Consider the following 24313-nt stretch of genomic DNA (forward strand, 5'->3'; position numbering starts at 1 on the left):
CAGGCCAGTAGCTGGAAATCTAAGGCTTGACAGCAGGGTGCAGAGAAAGCGATAAATGATAAGTTGTTGATTATTGATTTCTAGTTCTGTTTACCCTTTCCAGTAATAATAATAATAATAAAAAAAAACCTGAGGGTGAACATAGGAAAATCCTTCCTAACTTGATAGATTAGCATCTTGGGCTGGGAGTGAGGGTTGGGTTGAGTAAGGTCCTGAGAGGCAGTTAACGTGGGTCCTGCTCCCTGATAACCTTTTCCAGACATTTTCCCACTACAGTCATAGTTATTCGGGTGTAGTCCTAATTGTTTGGTATCTGACCTTGGTGTGATTTGGGGCAGGGGAATATTGACTTGGTGTGTGAATTAGATAAAGGAAGTGGTTGGAGGCTCTGGGCTCAAGACTGGTCAGTTTGCATATCAAAGTCACAGGCAAGTTGTTTGCTATCTCTAGGAATTAGCTAACCCTAGGAGACAGTCCCTCCTCAGGTCTGAAAACCCCCTACATGCCAAAGCATAGAAAATACAGAAAATTTTAAAAAACATGATAAATATAGCAAGCCAGGAGAATATGCATCCTCCATATCTGCCCTAAATACCCAAATTCTCGGGACACTTGATAGTTTCTGGGTCTCCCCTCAAGTCCACACAGCTTAGGACTCAGCATTTTGCCTTCTAAGTATTTACAGAAGTCGTTCTCAGCACCTCAGTCCAGCTGTTTTCACCCAGAGCAGTTCTTTGCTTTTCCAGGAAACCAACGGGATGAAAGTCCAGGGCCGGGACTTCCTCCTCAGAGTGTTTGACAAGGACTGACGTACTCTAGGCCCTTTGAATACGGGAAGTCCAGGACACACCCAACCTTGACTGTCGTTTCTTGAATGTTGAATGCTGGAGCTCAGGTAGAAGGACAGAAGCAAAAAGATTTCAATATGAGGGACCCACTGGCAGATTGTTCGGTGAGTAGCTCAGTGTGGTTTTGTGCCTGTGTGTGAGAGGGTGGCCCTAGAGGGGTATGTTTGTATATTAATGAGTTTTAGCTAAAGAAATCTGAGACGGTCAGAAGACAAACATGTTTAGATATTAGCTGTGATGCGGCTTTTCTTTGGTTTGATTTAAAGGAAGAGTCCTTTCTAGCAAGTGACAGAGCAGGTTAATTGTCATCTTTTATTCTCATAGTGTTGGAAACTTCGAAAAACTTGGAGTGGGTATAGCATCATGTTTGCTTGCAGGTGGCGGCTGTTTGGAAAGCATTCCTAAGATATACACCGATGGTGCCAATATCACGTATAGGGTGGCTCTCCAAACATTCAGAATCTGCAGGCAATTTGGGGTTCTGGGAATGAAGTAAGGGTGGAGGGTTTTAGCCTATTTTCCCAAATCATTTAGAGTCAATAATTGCAAGGCCTGCAAGAGGAAGGACACACTCCGCACTCTGCCTGTCCTACGGTGGTTCTCAGACAGGTTTACTAACGTGTTCGTTTAGTCCTGGGAGTGTTTACCAAACACGGAAGATTGGCCAGAAGTCCAAAGACAGTGTGAGGTCATTAGCAGCAATTTAGGAAATAAGGAGCAATTAAAATAAGGTGTGTGTGGGGGCATATATATGCTTTGAACATAAAATAATCAAGAATCATCAGTGTGTTAGCCCAATAAATGATGCCAAAAAACTGAAATTGGTGACATCAAAAGCAAGGGGTTACATTCACTCATCTCTCAAGTATTTTATCAAAAAAAAAAAAAAAACCACCAACAATAACAAACTGGAGAAACAGATAAATGAGGGCGGTAATAAAGCCATAAAGAAAAAAAACAACAACAACAGCGATGCCCGCGTGGCTCAAGTCGGTTAAGCATCTAACTTGCTTTCAGCTCAGGTCATGGTCTTGCATTTCATGAGTTTGAGCTCTGCATCAGACTCTGTGCTGACAGTGCACAGCCTGCTTGGGATTCTCTCTCTCTCTCTCTCTCTCTCTGCTCCTAACCCACTTGCTCTCTCTGTCTCTCTCAAAATGAATAAACTTAAAAAAAAACAATTTTAATAGAAAAAAGCAACAGAGAATTAATGGTTTCATTGTTGTTTATTCAATGGACAAAGCACAGGCTTAGAGAAGATGGAGCTGAATCAGATGAGCTAAATGATGTAAAGTCATAACAGCTAGTAATATTATTAGTGATGATGTAATAGCAGATTCTGCCTACTTTCACTTTTTTAAAAAAAAAGTAATATGTGTCTAATGTAAAAACAAAAGACCCCAACAGTATGATTGTATACAGATTTTAAGACTGAAAATTCCACCCCTTTAATTTCCTCCATCCTAAGCTTCTGTCCATTGGGAAGCACAGAAAACTTTTTAAAAGAAGTCTTTTATCATTTTATGTATTTGCTGTTTATTTTTCTCTCTCTGCCTTTGCCCCCTTACCAAGTGTTAAGAAACACTTTCTTACCACTGATACTTAGATGATGTATCTGCACAGGGGTTGTTGAGTGAGACAGGGATATAGGGTAAATGGAGGCAAAAACTTGGCACCAACAGAAAGTCAAGACCACATGAAGAGTGAGATAGAAGAGAGAGAAACTGGGACCAAGTTAGGTTAACAACAGCATGAACACAAACTAACAGCTTAATGGCCTTTTCCAGGGCTTTCAGACCAGGATCTGGGAGACATATTTTCTTCTGAGCAGCCCCCAAGATAAACTGTCTCCAGGTGTGTGGGTCAGCCTTATGCTCCCTCCCTAACATACTGAGGGGTTCTTCTCTCTAGGCTCAGCCATTACCCCAAGGACTCTCATCCTTGCCCACAACTTGAAGGTTATCATCTCTCTGGGCCCAGTGCCACCAAAGATAGTCGGGGAGTCAAGAGAGGGCAGATATCTCTTCAGCCCAGGTTTCTAGATCCTCTCAAGTCCCGGAATCTTTGCCTGTTTGCAAGTGTTTCACTTTTATCAAGTGTTCAAGTGGATTTCCTGATGCAGTTCTAGTTCATGCTTGGGGAACAATGTGGTATGAAGATGAAGCTATCGTTTGGCAACATGATAAAACAAAGGAACGGAGTCCCAGTGAATGCTTCATGCAACACTGGGGTGGCGTCATGAAAAAATAAAAAAGAATCCAAAGCTTAACCACCTGCAAAGCGTCCTATTCCTTGAGTCCCCAGGGTTGCATGGAACACAGTTAATTCATAAAGCCTTAGCTTAACTGCAGTTCTTAAGCTGGTCTACCCCAGTGGACCTGTGTATGAAAATCAGTGCTTACATGAAATTCAATAGGAAAAACATGGCTTCTTTGTTTCCACTAATCTTCAGCTGAAATTTAGTATCTACTTCAGTTCTGAATATAAGCAATAAACTTCAGTACTACCACACTGTTTGTGATTTGTAGCCAATAGAAATCACAGATATTTTTATATAACATTACAGTTGTTGCAAATATCTGGAAATATTTGCATACAGTATGATTGAGAAATTGGAGTCATTATTAAGACTTGTTATTTAGTATGTTAATTTGAAAGCATGCATATAATTTAAAAATATGTTTTAATAATGATATATCAGTATATCACTTGATATCAATATGTCAATATTATATCAATATAATGTTTCCTTTGTAATCCTATGTTATTTTTATCTAATGCATTTAAAAATATTCTGAGTAAAATATAGATTTCACAAGACTGCCAAAGGGACCCATAATACAAAAAACATTTTAAAATCTCTTTTGTTGGGGCACCTGGGTAGTTCAATCGGTTAAGCGTCTGACTTTGGTTCAGGTCATGAGCTCATGGCTCCTAACTTGGGGCCCCACATCAGGCTCTGTGCTGACAGCTTGGAGCCTGGAGCCTGCTTCTGATTCTGTGTCCCTCTCTGCCCCTCCCCCTGCTCACACTCTGTCTCTCAAAAATAAACAAACATTAAAAAAAAATTTTTTTTAATCTCTTTTGTTAAGTTCATGCTCCAAGACAGGCTAATACCTGGGCTATTCAATATCAGACAACCTAGTCAGTGCCCATACTCAAATTATTAATCACTAGGGTAGCTCAAAAATGGGCTAAATACTGTGTAGGCTTTTAAACTAATCTTAAGAGTGTCAAAATTTATTTGAAGAAGGTTTTTTTTTTAAGTTCTGTTTTTGAAAAGGAACAGAATTGGCTCTAGGCCTTAATGTCTTGATGTTTATGAGTTTAGCTTTTATACCTACAAAAAAAAATGCCAAGTGAAACTGTTTTCAAATCCATGTGCAAGGAAATGGACAGGATCGAATTATCTCCAAATGAAATAATCCGATTAGTTTTTAAAAAGCAACACCTTCCTATGAAATAATCCCACAGAAATCATGGGCAGATAACAAACTATAACCAAGTTTATATTTTTATTCACTCCTCTGGTATCCAGGTAGGGGCCTGTCACATCAGGCATTCCGGGCTCCACATAGTCTGTTCCTTCCCTTAACATCATCACCTATTGAAGGAGTACCATGCTGAGCTTCCTATCTCAGTGGCTCTGCCTGGGTCATGAGATGTTAACTGGCACTAAGACAGAAGACACTGGTACAATGGCTTCTGAGGGATTCTGGTTCTTCACAGGTATAAGGAGGCAGGTTGGTCTAGCATAGACATCCTATGGCCCACAGCATCCCCGGTGTACACATGGAGATATGTGATACGCCATCCACATTTCATGGGCCTCTGTTTTCTCATCTGTAGAGGAAGAGGAAGAGAGGATGGAGTAGACTATGTTCTTTAATGTTCTATATCTCATAATTTATGGTGGTCTGTCATGGGGCTTCTAAATGTTACCCAGATAATCCCGTAGAGGGGCAGTGGTTTGAAATATGATCCCCCATAAATCAGGATTCACATGAAATCAGTAGCACAGTGCCTGTCATATGAAAGACTTCCAACAAAAACTTATCTGATTAAATACAAGTGGAATATCATGGTTTATTTAACCTATGAGGATGTCACTGTCCAAAACTTTTCCAAACTGCCATCTACAATACAAATGGACTATTCTCGAATAACTGAATTTAACCCTGATCATTCAAATTGTAGAAAGTCAGAAAGAGCAGCTAGTCCAAGGTTGATGTAGTACATTTGGAAGTTATCTAATTATTTCGTGTGCCAATTGCTTCAAATCCTACATTTTTGTATGTGCGATGACAATATTAATACAACAGAATTTGCTTACAAATGCTGGGCAGAAATATTTTGGTAAAGATGGAATGGGAAGGGCACTTGGGTGGTTCAGCGGGTTAAGCATCAGACTTTTGATTTTTGCTCAGGTCATGATCTCTCGGTCAGTCGTGGGATTGAGCCTTGTGACCGACTTTGTGCTGACAGGCTCTCTCTCTCTCTCTCTCAAAATAAATAAATAAACATTTGAAGGGGAAAAAAGACTGTATGGGAAATGCCTGTGTGTCCTAGCTGTCTCTGTGAAGGGATGATTTTAGGGGTTTAGAAATGTCCCAAATATTCTGCCACTAGCCTAGACCCCTTTTATCAGGGAAAAAAAACCAAAACAAAAACACATAACTTATTTCCTAGTAATTCATGAGCCCAAGGAGAGATGACATGTTCACAAAAATTCACATGGAGATGTAAGATCAATAGTAGCTTCTTTTCCTGGAATGAATATTTGGTGGGATTGGAGTATTTGAAAGCACAATGGATGGAAAAAGAACACCAAAAATTCACCTTCTGTACATCTCTGAGTAGAGAAAACCCTTCTTATATTGGTTGATGACATTATTAAGCCATTTATGATGATCAGAATGTTTAAAGGTAACTATTACTCTGAGTAAACAGTGCAATTTTACTGATGAGGTATTTATAAATATGGTTATTTCTGATGGTTTCTCTAATTGATTGGCTCATCTAATATTTCCAATCACAGTTCTGCCCCTAACTAATGAAGTTATTTTCAGCTCTTTGGCACTTAAGTATAAAATAAACGGATTAGATTTTAGCAGTTTTCAAGCTATGCTCCGTGGAATCCCTTCAGTGGCCTCTCTGGCGCATTAGAGTGGAGCTGGAAGGAGAGAGGTGGGATAGGAAAGGGAGAGCCAAAGCCAAGGTCAAGAAATTTCATACCCTCAAAGCAGATATGTTCCAAGATTTTCTAATCACACACACACACACACACACACACACACACACACAAGACAAGATGGTCCTGGGTTCTGCTTTGATATTTATGCAAGTCTGCTTTCCATAGATTTTTGTCTTTAAGTTCAGGTAGATGTGACATGATGAAAGGTACATAATCGCTGTTTCCCAAGAAAGACTTCTGCTGAAATAATGGAAGTATTCTTAGCAACTCTTTTATTTACCGATATCACTGTTATCTCCATGTAGATTAGGGTTTGTCCGGGAGTGTCTGGTACATTGCATGTAGGGTTCAAGACAAAAATTCTCTCCATTGCTGTAATAAGAACATCCTGCTGTCACCCGATCACTAAGTTAACAACAACACCATGTATTCAGGAGCTTTTGGACAAGCGTGTGCCTGGGCATCCTGGAGTTTGGGGAATGAGTTATAAGTGTATCTGACACACCATTCTTGGCAACCCTCAAATAGGCAGGATGCGGCTGGGGGGCAGAACTCACGGGCCAGTTTCCTCTGCCTGAAACAACTTCATTCATTTACCGCACTGTCCTAGTACAAGTATCATCTTCTAGATGTGTCATGATGTGAAAGAAATTACGAAGTACCGGTCTATTAAATAATAGGAAATCCTCTTCCAAAATCTAACGCTGGCAGGTCCAGGGTCAATTAAAGCCTCAGACTTGCTTCCTTGGAGCAGCCTCTTGCTTTAACAAGTTGAATTGAATACCTTTGGGAAAGGCAGAAACTCCCCACTTTCTCACAGTCTCCCTGACTCCCTCCGAAAACAACTGAGCTTTGAATCTATGGTTTAGAAACATTTGAGGCTGTCTGGCCTCCTAGAACTGGCTTCTGGAGGTAGTATTTTAAGAACATGTCTTGGAGAGTTTCGATGGTTTGACAAATTTGGGAAATTCAGCAGCCCCTGCAGACCAGCACATAGAAAAATTCTCAACTGGTTCTGCTCATTTCCACCTTAGTTAGGGACAAGATTTCCCCTACATGCCCCCATCCTCATACGTGGGGTCCGAGGTACCCTGTTCTCTCTCCCCAGGTGTGCTGGCTGCAGACTCCTCCGGTGATGGGGCTGGTGTGGGCCCATCCCGTGGGACAGCGCATCTCAGAGTCCCTTCCTTGCACTCCTGGCTCTCCTGATGGGAGGTTCTTCCGTTGCTCTGAAGCCTCCGAGTTCCTCCCGTCTACATCTCTGCTCTATTCCTCAGGTCTACATCTCTACTCTGTCTGCCCACAGCCCCAGGCCCAGCCCAGCCTCCTACTGTTTCCCAAGAAAACTCACTCTGCAAGCACCATTCAAATCTTTTCCTCTTGCACATGGCTCCCTGGTGCTTTTGCTGGGTCGTTGTTTCTGCTTTGCTGTGGCTGGAGAGAGAAGCCGCTGGGACATTACATTAAAAACTTAGAATTTAATACTGTGAGATATTTCTAAATAAATCAAATAAGAAAGCTACAGGACTCAGAAAGAAAATCATAAACTTTTATTGAACATAAAATAAGATTTGAACACACAAAAAGACTTACTATGTCCTTGGGTGGGAAATCTAAATACCATCAAAAAAGTCAGTTTCCCCAAATTCATATGTTTATGTAATGCAATTCCAATTAGGATCCCAACAGGGGCTTTAAAAAAAATGTAATTAGATAAATCCTCATATGCAAGGATAAATGTCCAAGTATAGCCAAAGAAATTATGAAAGGAAGGAAACAAAGACTTGTTTAAAAAGAAAGCAGAAGCAAAGTGTTAAATATCTCTATAACTTGGGTAGCAAGTTCCTATGTGTATCATTATTATTATCTGTATCATTATCATTTTGTGAAGTATAAAAATGTTTCATAATTGAAAATAAAAAGTTTAAGGACTGTGTCTGAGTTAGAACTGTGTTCACTTGCATATTTTAAAAGCCAAAAACCAGAGTGGCTTTTCAAAACCCCTATTATTATATTTCTCTCACGCATAAAGTAAGTCCAAAAGTAGAGAGCTGAGGGCTTATATGTTGGCCCCCAGGGCCCACAGGGACGCAGGCTCTTTTTCTCTTTCTGTTCCACCATCTTTTACATGGCATCTATCCTCAAGGCAACCTGGTGGCATCAGCCATTGTTTTTACGTCCTGGTGTCAAGAAAGAGGAGGAAAGAAACTTCACTGAACCTCCACACAAAACTTTCACCCGTGCTTCCTTGGGAAGCATTTAGTCACATGGCTACATCTAAGGGAGAGACACTGAGAAGTAACTTTATGTCAGGGATATGTGCCCTCCTTCACATGTATCTATTTTCTTCCTATGTGTGATTTGTGGCATGTTATTTGGTAGCATGGGAAGAAAATACAAGGCTTAGGGGGAATTTAGTGAAAATGTTTAGGCAACAGAGGAGCAAATAAAAAGCCAAACAATATTAAAATGCTCACTAGAACTTGCCCATTGTACCTGTAACGGAAGGAAAGAGGCCTTATAAGATCTTATCGTTCACAGACAAGTTATTTTTATGGAAATAAATATGGGTTGGTTGCCAAATAGAGATTTTACTCTCATGACTCAGAGAAGAATCATTTCCTCATGACATCCTACATGTGAACCTCACTGTAGGGATGTTTTCTTGCTCTGCAGAGAGCTTAAAAATTTGTAAACTGTTTGCTCCCATTGTTTTTTGAAAACCATATTTCAGATGCTAATCTTTACTTCAGCTTTTTGGGACAGACTGGAGTATCTGGCTGTCCTGGGCTGCAGTCCCTTGCTCCAGAGCAGTCGGCAGCTGTCTCCACCTTGATCTCCCCGCCCTGCTCCTCATGCACGCAGGCATCTGACGAGTGATGCCTGCAGTCAGGTGACTTTGCCAGCCTTGCTTTAGGAGTTCACAATGTCTTCATAAAGAGCTTTGCTCCCTGACTGCTGTCCTTGAGACCAAGGCAGTTTCATTGAAGCCATTTGCTGTTCCTGTGTGTCTACCAAACCCTGCCCTGGCCTTCTGTGTTAAGTTCAGATGAAAGAAGAACCACTACTTAAAGATAAAAGAATTTGGTAAAGGGGCGCCTGGGGGGCTCAGTCCGTTAAGTGTCTGACTTCAGCTCAGGTCATGATCTCACAGTTCGTGAGTTGGAGCCCAGTGTCAGGCTCCGTGTTGACAGCTCAGAGCCTGGAATCTGCTTTGGATTCTGTGTCTCCGTCTCTTTCCCCCTCTCTGCCCCTCCTCTGCTTGCGCTGTCTCTCTCTCAAAAATAAATAAACATTAGGAATAATTTTTTAATTATTAAAAAATATAATTTGGTATCTATAGGATTGTGTTTCTATATCCTAGGTATTGGTTTGTTCCACCCTGAAGGTAGCTATGGACCCGGTTTAGGGTTCTTTCTTTAGGTCCTTTCCTCCGTGACACCTTGTCCTCTGTTTGCTACTCTGCTAGCACACACCCCAGGTGTTCCTGTGACAACTGAGAGGTTGCCTCCGCCCTGAGGATTCATGTCCATGAACCTGTCAGCCGCATAGTAGGTGCTCCCTGAATGTGAGCTCTCAATGCAGTGCCTGACTAAATGCCACAGGAAGGCAGAACGAGGCTGGCTCATCGTAGGAACCAAGAGTCATAGCATGGCACTCATTTCATACAGAGCGGGCATCCTCCTCTGTAAAACCTCATTTTAAAAAATGCAGTGAAGTATCACACCTCCCAGACAGAACCTCTGAGGGAGTGTGCTTGGGACGGCTCCACCGCCTCACCGACCTACTCTGTCAGGAGAGCTGCAGAACTCATTCACGTTTAGTCGCTCTGTTTGGGCACTTAAAATCTACTGTCATCAATGTCTACTTTTACAAATATAGTTTTCAGAGTGACTTTGTGGAGTTCTAAGTCAAATGACAAAATCTTTCCCACAGAATTCTTGTGTCTGCAGGCTAAATTCATATAGAAATGAATTTATAAAGATTTATTCATAGATGTGTAAAAGTTTGCTACAACAAAAATGTTCAACTCATTATTATAACATTCTTCTTACTAGAATTAGAAAAAAAAAATTAATGTTTCTTTTTGAGAGAGAGAGACACAGCACAAGCTGGAGAAGGACAGAGAGAGAGGGAGACACAGAATCCAAAGCAGGTTCTAGGCCCTGAGCTGTCAGCACAGAGCCTGACGCGGGCCTCAAAGTCATGAACCATGAGATCATGACCTGAGCTGAAGTCAGACGCTTAACCGACTGAGCCACCCAGGCGCCCCTTTATTATTAGAGTTAAATAAGATATAGAGGGACCAGGGCACATTTTATTAGCAAGTTATTTCACTTACATATTCTTATCTCAGCCAAAAAACCCACAAAAAACAAAAAACAAAAAAACCCAAAACCACCGCACATTCACTTTCATGAGTTTGTGGTTTGACACCCAGGAATGTTATTTGGGAACCTGGGGGGAGGCACAAAATGATTACTCAGTGTACATATTTTAGAATGTATTTTTAACCATCCTGGGAAACAATAGAAGTGACAGGAAGTCAGACTTCAAAATGGCCCCACTGCTGACTTGTTGCCTGGGGACAAACAGACGAGCTGTATTTTTGAAAAGTTCTCCCGGGTATTTCATGTCCAGGCAGAAGACACTTAATCTTTACTTTAGAAACTCATCCAAAAGGTGCACATCCCCGTAGCTTCACGATCATTTACAATGACAGTCATCATTACGGAGCAGTCTAAATTTATAGGAGTTCTGCCTTTGAAAGTGCTCATAACCCTTCTGTGCATCTTTTCTTTTTCAGTATAATAGAGTGTACAAGAATCTAAAGGAGTTTTCTCAAAATGGAGAGAATTTCTGCAAGCAGGTCACATCCATTCTTCAGCAAAGGTACAAAAATGCACGTTTGCAATAAACAGTTCTTCTTTCATTGCAGCTAGCAATAAGGCTGGAGGAGTGATTACAAGCTGTCCTACTTTCCAGAACTCCGTGTTGTATTTTGGTACTGGAGAGATTAGTTTGAAGAGAGATTCTCCTCTATTGCACACTTATCACTTTGGTACCATAAAAATCAGGAAACGATAGGAAGTAATTCTGCTTGGGAAGGCTCAGTCAAGTCTCTTTTGATTCTGCAGACTGAGTTTATCACCCTCTCCTGGGGCACTCGCTTGTGCCTGATGTATGTGCCATTATTGGATTCCCACACTGATGGCAACTCTGAGTTAACATTTCTGTCTTCCCTACCAGGCAGAGGCTGTATCCTATTCATCTTTTTGTGTCTGGGTTTTTGACTTCCTCAGTAAATGTCTCATGAATGAAAAGTGACCGTTTTTAGTATCATCTTCTATTAATACTACATGTGATCACGTGTAAAGTTGTTGGCTATGCTAAAATGAGCACACTTAAGTTAGTCAAGAAAGTTACAGAGGTTCCTTCTTAAAATTAGAGAACCCAAGGACTGAATTGGGCCATGAATGATCCTTAAGCCGTTTCCCTACATCTAGACAGCTTTGTAGTAAGCAACCCTAAAGAGACCTCCAGAAGACATGACCTATTCTTTTAAGGTAACCCATTTCAAATCTAAAATATTGCATGTGTGGTATATATGAGCCAATTGCATCTCGCATTATAGGACAAGTGCAAATGGGAATATTGGCTTTATCAGTAACTATAAGTAAGGCTGGGGAAAGAGAAAGGGGAGCTCAAACAGGCAGTTATTTAAAAAGAACAAAAAACAAACAAACAAACAAAAACCATGTGTGTCAAATGGAGTCAAAAAGAAAAAAATTTTAAATAACGTTGCTTTAATCTTAATAGCCAATTGCTTTGATTCTCTGAGAGGAACAGAGAGGACCAATCTGGCAGGGAATTTCTTCTTTAATAAAATATTTTTTTTGTCTCAAAACAATTATTTAAAATAGGACCAGTTAGCTATTATGCAAATTCAACCCATTACCTAGATTAGAAAGCACCTCCCTCTGGCAGATCAGGAAGCATCTAGACATATATTTGCCATGCATGTGACTTGGATTAAAGTCATCTGGGCCTTGATTATTTGGAGTCCCTGTGTTCAAAATTAGTGCCCAGCAGACAGCAATGAAGATGGAAGGCAGGTGATAAATAATGCCTGACAAATAGACTCAAGAATGAATGGAATAAATACAGAGGAATCAGTGCTCCAAACTGCCTTATTATTTGTCCCTTGTCCGGGTCCCTCCACACTTCCACGCTGCCACAGACACATCTACTTTATATGCAATCACAGCCTTCATTGCTTATCTGTGTCTCTCGAAGTTGCTTCCTAGGGCTACTATCCCAGACTTATTCACCTGCAAAGCCTTCTACCCATAGGTTCTAGAGCAGCAAACAAGCTCCAATGAAGAAGAAACACTTGGGTAGCTAAGAATATTTCTCTCCATAGTTTTTACCTTCTTATGGAGCAGGAATTAGAATTTAAGCATCTAATGAATAGTACTGGTTAGTAAAATTACACCCACTTTTCTGGGATAAAAACCGCATAGCAAAAATACAAGAGGGGAAATCTAATGTTTTACCTTGACTAGAGAAGTTATGCTAGATATTAGGTCATTTATGCAACAGATGCTCTCCTGAACATTTTTGTAAAGCTGATCTTATACAATTAAATAATTTCTTCTTAACCAAGATGCCATTTGAGTTGCTTTGTATTTACTCTTGATAAATGTGCTTTTGGCATGTCTCCTCACACCTCCACTTCAGGCTTTCCTTCCTTGGCTCACTTGTTTGGTCATGTAATTAACCTGAAGGATGTTCACCCACACTAAAAGAGTAGGTATTGGGGACAATGTTTTCTAACAGACACAAACTTTCTATTAATCTTTGAATATGTAACACACTGTTTTTTTCTATTTATATTTCTTTATGTTAGCTGTCAAATACAGAGGCCACTTCACTTGCTAGAGTCGGCTATTTTTTTTTCCCATTGGGAGTGATTGTGAAGTCACTACTTCTTCCTACAAGGTATTTGAACTGAGTGACATAATAACCATAGCAAAAGGAGGAATGGCCACAACATAGTTCGTATTATACTTGCCTCACTCTTTCTATTCTGAGAAATTAGTATTGATTACCTTAGATATACAAAAGATAAAAAGCTAGGCCATCAGCCATCAACTTAAATGGGTAGAGTTATTACATATAAGTCAATAATACCTTTCCCCTGTATTAGAAAAATACCTGGAAAGCCAATACCCTTATTAAGATTTTATTTATTTACTTATTTATTTACTTACTGACTGACTGACTGACTTGAGACAGCAAGTGTGAGCAAGGGAGGGGCAAAGAGAGAGAGAGAGAGAGAGAGAATCCTAAGCAGGCTTGGGGCCCCATCCCACAACTCTTTATAAAAACTATCCAGTTACTTAGAGTATAGACAAGTAATGAGAAACCCCATCAGACAAGTAAATGGTATCTCTGGAACACGTATAGTTGGCATTCCCAGTGAAGGTTATGACATAGAAAATTACGAAGGCAAATCCAGTGGCCAGGATAATAAAAGATATAGTGAGGGAGCTATCAGTCATATAAAATACATTCAGTAAATATTTGTAGATTGAAAGAATAAATGAATGCAAGATAGTTAAAGGTTTCTTTCTTTCTTATTTTTTGTTTTTTAGACACACACACACAGAGCACAAGAGAGCACATGAGCAGAGGAGAGGAAGAGGGAGCAGAGGGAGAGGGAGATAGAGAATTGTAAGCAGGCTTCACACGCAGCATGGAGCCCAACGCAGGGCTCCATTTCAAGACCTTGAGATCATGACCTGAGTTGAAATCAAGAGTCGGGTGCTTAAGGGACTGAGCCACCCAGGCGCTCCTATTTTATTATTACGCCTACATTACTAGAACAAGGCCTTTACTGTCCTTGGATATTAACAATTCCAGACACCTTGCTTACGAATCTGTTGGAATGTGGTTCTGCATGGCAGTTCCACATTAGCACGTGGCTACAAGAGACAGCATCACAATCAAGCTTCAAGTCCAGATAATGCTTCATTTCCAAGCTCAGCTGCCTACCAATTTGTCCTAATTGGTGGTGATAGAAAAGTGCAGTTGTTATTGAGACATCATTTTGCCTGGCAATTCTGCAATTCATGGTCATGCTTAGCTTCTTTTACCCAATTAGCAGCTTCAGTTTCCCTTTTTTTTCTCTTTCTCTTTTTGTTCTAGCAACTCCGATTTAGCCAGAAACACAGCAACTCCTGACATGCCTAATGTCAAAGTCATCGGGTTCACTTTAACACAATTACAGATCGGATTTAAAGGACAAAGGCACATTCCCCAAAACTGTTTATGAATGTTTGGTCTCCTGCACCCTCATGGGTTTACAGTGAGGGTTTAAACAGGCTTTTGTTGGAAAATCAATTATTCTCTGTAAGGAAGATTAAGATCAGGTTTTCAAATGGCAAGTATCACTGGTCTAGACATTAAAAAATAAATAATTAAAAAGAAAGAAAAGGGGGCGCCTGGGTGGCTTAGTCGGTTAAGCGTCCGACTTTCGCTTAGGTCATGATCTCGCGGTTCGTGGGTTCGAGCCCCGCGTCGGGCTCTGTGCTGACTGCCAGCTCGGAGCCTGGAGCCTGTTTTAGTCTGTGACTCCCTCTCTCTCTGACCCTCCCCTGCTCACGCTGTCTCTCTCTCTCCTAGAAATAAATAAAAAATATTAAAAAAAGAAAGAAAAGAATGAAACAAAGAAGGAAGTGTAGTTGGTCATTGTTCCATCCACAGTTCATTGCAGATGCTGTCGACAAAGGAATAAATGATTGAAATGAAAACTTTCATCAATCCTAACCTTTTCTACTCTGCCCATGGCCTGGGTGATCTTAATTTCCACGGCTTCAGCTCTCTTTTGCATATTGATGACCTGTACATATTTATTACACAGCAATATGTCTTATCTGTACACCCACCTGGGTGTGCCATGCAACCACAGAGTCAACCTATTCAAAATAAAGTTTATCAGCTTTTCCCCAAAGCAGGTACTCCTGGATTTTTTACCATGGTGACTGGGACCCCGGCCCACCCAATGAAGCCCAATAACTGGGCGCCACCCAGGACCCCTTCTTCTATCTTACCTCATGACCAGGTCTTCATGTTTCTCTCTTTAAGCATCTCTTATGCCCATAACTTTCTTATAATTCCATGGCCTCTGCCATTGTTCTGTGGAAAAAAAAATCTCTTACGCTGTTCTTCATCTAGGAGTACTGGCTTAAAATTGTGCAGTTTGCACACTGTGCAAAAACCCCTGGCTGAGGGGCTGAGTGAAGCAGAAATCTAACCCACTCTCCACCCTCGAGCCTTGCACCTTGGCTCTGAGCTCTGTCTTTTCAGAGGATCTCCTTTTTCTAATCCAAGCAAAGTTATCTCACCTAGGGAGCTGGCAAGGGCCCTGCCCTTATCTCTCTAATGCATCTTCTACTCTGTGACCATGACCCTGTTTAAGACTCTTCAAAGACTTCCATGACCTTTAGTATTCAGCCTTCATATTACTTTATAAAGAGACCTTTGAGATCTGGGCCCTGCCTTCCTATCCAACTTGTCTCTCTCCTTCTACCCATGACTCCCACCCCTCTGATCTATTGAACCACTGGCAGTCACCACACTGCCTGGGTCCTTGCCACTCCTCCCACCGACTCCCACCTGCCATCATGGGTCCTTGAATTTGTGCATGCCTTATCCTCTGTCTGGTAGATACTTCTTCACCTTGGTTACCAGTCTGCATTCAATGTATCTTCAAGATTCAACTATCCCACTCATGTGAGCCTTCCCTGACTCCAGTCCCATCTCAAAATGGCACCCCTCAGAGATGCATAGAACTTATCTCGCTCTAGATCCCACTGCCGTACACTGTTATAGTCTGCTCACTTGCCTGTCTCCTCCACTGGGGGCTGGACCCCTTGAGAGTCTTTGTATCCCATGTGACGAGCACAGAGCCTAGAATAGAGCAGACATTCAACAGATGTTTACTGAGTAAATGAATGTGTAGATGTAGGAGTGACTTCAGGCAGTCCTATCTTTTAAGAAGTTCAAGTTAGACTATTTCTGAGAAGCAATAAATAAATGTGTGAAAGAAATTTATGTAGATGGTATATAGATTATTTTGAACAAAAGCTAGACAAGAATGACAGAAACACTGAAGATACCATTTGTCCAGCACAATCTACAGATCAAGGACCGTGTGAGATATGCCTCATACTTGTGTCCTTTACTTTTTAAAATCTCACCGCCCAATGCAGTGTGAACATACTCTCACTCATTCATAATTAAACTCATAATATAATACATAGATGTGGAAAAGAAAATACATTTTGATTTCTATGCAGCTCAACACAAACTTGGTGTGAGGGTATCTGGCAACCGGGCACCGCCACCGTGTGTATCCCAACATGCTCAAGGAGTCCTGGTCCAACTCCCTTCCGAGTCTTAAAGTCTTCTATGGGAGAGGATACCAGTGGCCATTAAGCCCAGTAGCCTTTAAACCTGGTAACATAGGAGTCTGGGAAGCCCTCAGGGGCCACTTCAAGGAGTGAAAAGTGAAGCGGACAGAGCTCAGCTCCCTTTTCATTCCCACTCCCATTATATCAGAATATAGCATTTCTGTGACATGGTGAGAATCCGTACACAATTTTGTTTTCCAGCTAAAAAGTTTGGAATACGGCCCTTCTTGTCCATTTTACCAGACTCCCCCCAAAGCAACACACCCACCTGATTCCACTGACCTCACTCAGTTCAGGAATTACCAGGCACGGAGAATCTGAAGTTCTAGTGCTACCGTAGCTGTGCACTCTCTGCGCCGGAAGTGAGCAGTCACTAAGTGGCACTCGAATTCTGGACACCGAAGGAGGGTCTGGTCCTCCCATTTCACCTTCTCACAGTGTTCTTAGCAGCCAGAATTAGGGCAATTGATACTGATGAGGTGGGTGTTGTGGGTTAGCCAAAGAGCCCAGACACTTGAATAACAGAGCTTCCAGGTAAAAATGTCCTCCAGATGGCTAATAACTAACTTTTAAATATAGCCTAGTTATCAAATGGACCTAGGACTGTCTTTCAAAAGGCAAACTGATAAGGCTTGGGTGGAAAATATCAATATACCAGCCCCCCAAACCAGAAACTGCTGCTGGTGGAAAGTAGGAAACCAGAGGTGGCGGTGATTCACAAACATTTTCAGATTACTAAAACTTCTTCATTCGCAATGAAGGGATGGTTTTGTTACCTGCTGTTTTAAAGCTTGAGAGAGGCTTAGTTCAATTTTAATTAATTCCTCATAGACACAGGGGCCAGCTATAGTCTTCTTGTTTTAAATCATTTTTTTATCATCTTAATTTTAATAGAGCAGGATATGCTAAAATTGATGACATGGTCACTTGTATTCTTATAGTTTAATTTGTGCTCTATCTAAAATATTGAATCTGATACTACATATTCTTCCTCTCCCCTTTCTTTCAAAAGTATCATTTATTTTAAAATTGAAGACAAATGTTGATTTTTGACTTATTGGTTGGTCTTCATTATTAGTAATGAAAATATATTGACCTGCCTCCACATGCTGAGAGGAAATTAGAATATAAATGGATTAAGAGTCAGTGCATGCCATTTCCCTGGTTCAGGATCTTTAAGGCTCACTGGAATATTCTGAGACTGAGTTACCCATCAAAATATATATACCTGCATCATCAATTTCACATGTGCCAAGACAGCTGCTTGGAGAAGAAACCTCGACCTCTACTATATACGGTAGCTATAGGGCTAGAATATTAAATGGAGTGTTCTTACAAGCTTGTTTCTGATTTTTTAACGAGGGAATGAAAATTCTCTGTCTCAGTTCGAGATTAGCTCTGCCTCTCTTAACTCCCTTTGCATTACGGAAACCATGATGAAGCAGCTCTCTTGAAAGGGCTGAGAAGAAAGCAACGTAGGCAGGGGTTCACACTGCCACCTTTGCCTTGGGAAAACACCGAGGTCAGTTCATTCCTGTTCAGCAGGAATTCTAGAAGAGGATATCCATCTATCTACCTATCATCTATCCCTGTCTATCGATACATATATCCACACATACTCTTTATTAGACCTAAGCACAGATGAGCCACACGGCAGTGTTTGTCTCAATTTACAAATGTCCCGATTTATAATAGTACAAGCCCTCTCTGTGCCTGCCAGGGGCAACATGGTTTCCGAGAGCAATTTTCTCTGGAGAGGAATTTACCCACTAACCTCTGTTAAGAGAAAGGCCATTCATGGCCAGAGGCAGCGAACTTTTCATTAGTTGGCAGGCTCACCAGAAAGGGGGCTCCGAGTGTTCCCCTCCCCAGGTACTCATCCCCATCCTCCTGACCCTGCTTCATTTCCTTCGAACGGGCAGGGCAATCTGCTGAGGTTTTGGACATAGTTATTAGGGTTTAAAAGGCAAGTGGAGATGTTGGCAGCCTGCTTTGCTCGGTCAGTTTGAACGCTGGGCCTAAAACCCATTATGCTGAAGGTGGATGGATGGTTACAGGATAGAGCTGTTCTAAGAGCCATGTCCAACTCAGTCCGGCCGCAGAGAGCTACACTAAAGTCAGGTGATATCACAGCCCTCTCCCGCCGCCTTCCAGACCCTTACCGCCTCCTCCACATCTGGGAATATGCCTTGGACTGATGCTTCCAGAAGATGCCTGGCAAGCTCAGTCTGCCTGTGCTGCGGCTGCTGTGAGTCTGATCTCTAGCTGCTAAGCCGCCAGGAGCGGTGGTGATTCAGAACACTGCCTTTAAAGGCGAAGTGAGAGGCGGTGTCAGTTTTTAAAAGTACTTACCTTTGACTTCCCCCGCGATTCTCCGTCTCCAGCCTCTTCTCCACAGTTTCAGACGCAGAAACCCGGAATGACCAAGCAGGCAGTTTCTCAAGCCCAGACTGTCCGGTTTAAAGTCCCAGCTCTGTCAGTTCTTCATAGGTGACCCCAGGCAAGTTAACGGGGGTCCACTCTCTGCGTCTTGGTGTCCCCCGCACGAAAAGGGGAAAGTGTGTGTGCGCCGAACTGATGGGAGTTCTCCCGGATTAAGTGAGGAAGGTTCATACCTAAAACCCTTAGAATGGTGCCTGGCATGTTGTGAGTGCCCAGGAAATGTTAGGTGTCGTCATTTTGTGTGCAGGCAGAACACAAGTCCAGTGTCAGCAACACGTCACAAGGGATGGCAATACATTTATCAAGAGGGCACCGTTCGGGATTTTTAAGCTCTATTTCAACCTGCAAAACGACAAATCTGCCTAGATTTCTAAGATACTTCTGTGCAAAGAGAAACGCTGTGTGGTAATTGAATCTCTAGACTGGTTTCCTATCGTGCTAAGCAAAAACCAGCAGCAGTCCTGAGGCTCCAAAACCAACCTCAAAACAGAAGAGCATTAGCTTCAAAGCCAGCAGGACCCTCTTCCTTTCTTGACGCCAAAGCCCCAATTGTTTTCCCAGGTGAATCTGATTTAGTTAGCAATTTAAAGGAAAGCAGCACTTCCTTCCGGCAATTGTCCTTTTTATTTCTGCCGGGCCTCTGAGAGACTCCTTGTACAGCCTGCAAGAACATTCTGAAAGTGAAAATGAATTCTGAGGAAAAGGCTGTGCCCAACAGCATTACCCGTCGTGTTACAAGCCATTCTGGATTGTTCTGGAGCTGATGGACGAGCAGACTGTGGATTCTTCCCCCAGCACTTGCCATCTCTGTGTATTCGAGATGTTCTGAATGTTTATTTCTAAACATGTACCCTTTTGGGTACATAATAATTGTACTTGAAAAATTAATGCTTATTAAGAACTTTTTGGTTTAGCCTATCACTGAGCTGAGCAGTACAAATATTTCATCTTAATTAATGTTCTCTGTGCTGCTTCCAAGAGAGAATGGAATGCTGGAAAAGAAAGTCCTAAAAAGCCCTCTGGTTAGCAGTGGACTAGAAGGTGTGTCCAGCTACTCTAAGGGATAGAAAGCAGGGCACCCCGACATTAGGACTGAGCAATGCATCAGGGCAGGAACACATCTAAATAGTTTAAAATTTTCAAAAGAGGTGAAGCAAGAACAGATACAGCAGAGACCGGTTAAAAATTCTAAGCAAGATCTGATGGGAAGTCCGTTCAAGACTTACATACTGAGTGCCTGGCACTGTTCTAAGCCTAGAGATATAACACTGCACAGAACAAGTTCTGGTCCTTGTGGAGCTTACATTCTAGGGGTGTTCACAGAATTGTTCATAGAAATATACTGAGAAAATATGTGATGTAAGATAGTGGTAGGTTCTAGGACATAAATAAAGCCATAAGGGAGTAGATAGTCACAGGGTAGCCTCCGAGATAGTGAGGTTTGAACAAGACCTGTTGGGGTTTATGTGAAGGAGATGCCATGTGGTTATGTAGCAGAAGGAGTATCCAGCAAGGGCCATAGCAAGTGCAAAGGCCCTGAGGCAGGATGGCATTTGGCCACTAAGCAGGAGTATAGCAAGCAAGGGGATGCTGGTAGGAGGGGAAATAGAGGGGGAGCCAAGTGTCAGATTATGCAGATCAATCCAGCAGTCAATTTAGGTATTAAGCCCTTCCTAGGTTTGGATCATTTGCATATTCTAATCATCACAAAACTTCTTGAGGTGGGTCTGATTACTCCCTTTTAGCAGTACCTACAGCCACTCCAGTAAACTGTAGAGGTCTGGGCTTCTAGAACATGCAAGTTCATCAAGGTGATGGTCTCTCCCGGTTTGCTGGTGACGAGCATTCTCTCTGTCCATAGATCAGAATATATTCCTAGAGCACAGAAATAGATTTTAAATGCAATGGGGTATTATTTATCAGCGTCGTTATTTTAAAATACTTGCCATAACCATTCCTTATACTTGGGCAAGCTCTGATTCTGAATGGTGTTTTCAGCAGCTAGGCCTTAACATACATTCTGCAGTGGCTTGCTTTCTTTCAAATAGTGCTGAAAATAACTCAAAGCACAGCTATACTAATAGGGAAAGATGAATAGAAATTTAGCAATAGATCAATAGCCCATGATCTCTGGATTCCATTTTATACAACAGAGCTATCTTTCCCCATTCGAGCCATGATATTAAGTTTTAATTTCATTGCACTGAAAAAAAAAATGCAGGTATTAAGTTAGTTGCTAGGGAGTTCTGGGATCATTTTTCCAATGAAGTGAAGTTATAAATCTAAAGATATGTTATAATAAAAATAGAATTCAAAGACTAAAAGCTATGCAATAACAGTAACAAAATAAACAAACCTGCTCTGGTTCAAATTAAGCAGGAATACAATATAAGTTGAACTGAATTTCCTACATCTGTATTACCTTCAGAGCAAGTGAGAAGATTGAATAAGACTATGTCTTTATTTTATCTATAGATGGGCCTATAAGTAGGACACGGTAAAAATCAGTTTAAGATAACAGTGATTCAATCTATTCAAAAGAACCGAGGAGTTTGCTTTTGGAGGCATGCCCAGATTCCCTACTGAGTCTTGTCCTGCATAGAAAGTAACAGAAATTCATTTTCTAAATCTAGTTTGGGCCCCTTCTGCACTTTTCCATTAGAAAGCTACGTCTTGCTTTTCACGTAGGATCTGCTGGGTTGAGAGGAGTATGACCTCCCCTCCTGGCTGTGGCGTGTGCTTGTCCACTGGCAGCAGTGTTTTCTGAGAAGCAGGAGTCACTGGTGAAAATGCCACGTTGCCTAGTGTGCCCAAGGCTCCCATTCCACCAGATACTGTGAAGTTTGTTCATACCAACTGTGAAAAAAACAACGGACAGCCCTATGCTGTTAGTGACTTAGCAGGTCACCGAACAAGTGCCGAGTCTTAGGGCACCGGCAGAGCTATGGCTCAAATGTCCAGAGTTTGAGGCAGGGGAACTCACCATTCCAGCATGGGTGCTTTTGGAAATCTGTGTCCCAGAGGTCCCATGTCTGCACCAACCGAAACCTGTGGTGATTGACACCGCCGAGGGACACAACCCAGCAGTATGCTCTGCCCTGGGTGCCTCGGCCTTACCAGAGCTGCTCATGGCTAAGGGCCATTATATCGAGGAAGTTCCTGAACTTCCTTTGGTGGCTGAAGATGAAGTTGAAGGCTACAAGAAGAGCAAGGACACTTTGCTGCTTCTTAAGAAACTTAAGGCTTGGAATAATATCAAAAAGGTCTGCGTATCTCAACAAATGAGATCTGGAAAGGGCAGAATGAGAAACCATTGTCATATCCAGCATGGGGGCCCTGCATCATCTATACTGAAGACAGTGTAGACCCAGGACCTCAGAAATATTCCTCGAATTACTCTACTTAATGTAAGCGAACTGAACATTTTGACACTTGTTCCTGGAGGGCATGGGACATCTCCACATTTGGACTGAAAGTGCTTTCCCCAAGTTGGATGGTCTGTATGGCACTTGGTGAAGGCTTCCTCCCTCAAGAGTAACTAGATGTTTGATACACACCTTAGCAGAATCTTGAAAAGCCCAGAGATCCAAAGAGCTCTCCGAGCACCACACAGGAAGAGTCACCAAGAGTCCTGAGGAGGAATCCACCGAACGACCTGAGAATCATGCTGAAGCTAAACCCAGATGCAAAGACCATGTGCCGGAATACCATTCTCTGCCAGGCCAGGTGTCACAAAGTCCGGATGGATGAGGCAGCAGCCGCACTAGAAGCCAAATCAGATGAGAAGAGGGTTCCACGCAAGCAGCGTGTGGCAGGGAATAAAGGAAAGAACCCTCTTGGTGTTAAGGAACAGAAGAAACCTTTCGTGGGAAAAGAGCTGCAACTACCAAGAACCCGGCAGCCTGAGAAGAAGCCTCTAAAAAGAAACCCACCATGGAAGAAAAGAAGCCTGATGCATAAATTTACATTTGTGTCTTCGGTATATGTTGAATCATTTGGGGCAGCTAGGTTTTTTTTTTTAATTTTTTAATGTTTATTTATTTTTGAGAGAGAGAGAGACAGAACATGAGTTCAGGAGGGGCAGAGAGAGAGGGAGACACAGAATCTGAATGAGGCTCCAGGCTCTGAGCTGTCAGCACAGAGCCTGACGTGGGGCTTGAACTCACAAGCCATGAGATCATGACCTGAGCTGAAGTCTGACACCTAACTGAGTAAGTCACCCAGGTGCCCCTGGGTAGCTAATTTTGAATAAAGACCTGATCACGGGCAGTGAGAAAAAAAGGGAGAAAAGAAGCTTCTTGGCCAACTTTATCGTAATTGATCACTTTATTGCCTGCTATGATAATCTAGAGCTCATCTGATGGTGTTAATGTCCCAGAATAAGTAGGAAACTTTTTTATTCCTTGCTTGATGAATTAGTTTGCTAGGGCTGCCATAAGAAGGTACCACAGACTGGGTGTCATAAATAACAGAAATTGATCGCCTTACAGTTCTGGAAGCTGGTAGTCTGAGATCAAGGTGTTGACTAGGATAGTTCCTTCTGAGAGCTGTGAGGAAGAATCTGTTCCATGCCTCTATCTAGCCTCTGGCGGTTTTCTGCCAATCTTCGGGACTCCGCAGCTTGTAGATGCATCACCCCAATCTCTTCTCTTCATCTTCACATGGCGTTCTCCCTGTATGTGTGCTTATCTCTATGTCCCAATTTCCTCTCTTTATAAGGACATGGCCATATTGGATCTGGCCCACCCTGATGAACTCATCTTAACTTGATCATCTGCAAAGTCCCTATTTCCAAATGAGGTCACATTCACAGGCTTTAGGGCTTAGGACTTTAACGTTTTTGTGGGAGTGCAAAGGGAATACAATTCAGCTCATAACTCTAGTGTAGAAGAAGTTTAATTTAAAAACTCTCCCTCTGTAGGATCCCTTTGGATAGTCTTAAGGATTTCATCTAAGGACAGGATGATCCTTAGAGTAAACAAGTCATCTCTTTGTGCAGACATGGCATTGTCAGACCGATCCCTCCTTCATTTGTGTGTGCGTATGTGTATTTGTCTGATGTTTGGTCAGAGCATCCTACCTAATAACAATCCTTTTGCTAACAGGGCAAACTTGGAGATCAACTATGCCAAAGGACTTCAGAAACTAGCAATGAAGTTAAGCAAAGCATTACAGAGCACCAAAAAAAAGTAAGTATATGAAAGAGATAAGGCAAAAAAGTTGTTAAAAGCTATAAAAAGTGACATATGTCCGATCCCAGCTTCCTCTTATAAATGTGGAGGAATGTCAAGCACGGCTTACAGTTCTCGGGCACTTCCTATGTGGCAGGCCCTGCACTACATGCTTTTATA

General features: G+C 41.9%; 1 protein-coding gene and 1 pseudogene across 1 annotated transcript in view; both read left to right on the forward strand.

Moving 5' to 3' along the window:
- Positions 1-866: 866 nt before the first annotated feature.
- Positions 867-24313, forward strand: part of NOSTRIN (nitric oxide synthase trafficking) — a 59303-nt gene continuing 35856 nt past the window's right edge. Inside the window, exons 1-3 of the mRNA XM_077751118.1 lie at positions 867-952; positions 10850-10935; positions 24068-24151. Of these exons, the coding sequence (XP_077607244.1) occupies positions 875-952; positions 10850-10935; positions 24068-24151 (248 nt within the window). The 5' untranslated portion in view covers positions 867-874. The remainder of the gene's footprint in view (positions 953-10849; positions 10936-24067; positions 24152-24313) is intronic.
- On the forward strand, positions 21683-22922 carry LOC144220762 (large ribosomal subunit protein uL4 pseudogene; annotated as a pseudogene).

The sequence above is a fragment of the Crocuta crocuta genome, unplaced genomic scaffold (assembly GCF_008692635.1).
Source record: "Crocuta crocuta isolate KB4526 unplaced genomic scaffold, BGI_CrCroc_1.0 scaffold219, whole genome shotgun sequence".
NCBI classification, from domain to species: Eukaryota; Metazoa; Chordata; class Mammalia; order Carnivora; family Hyaenidae; genus Crocuta; species Crocuta crocuta.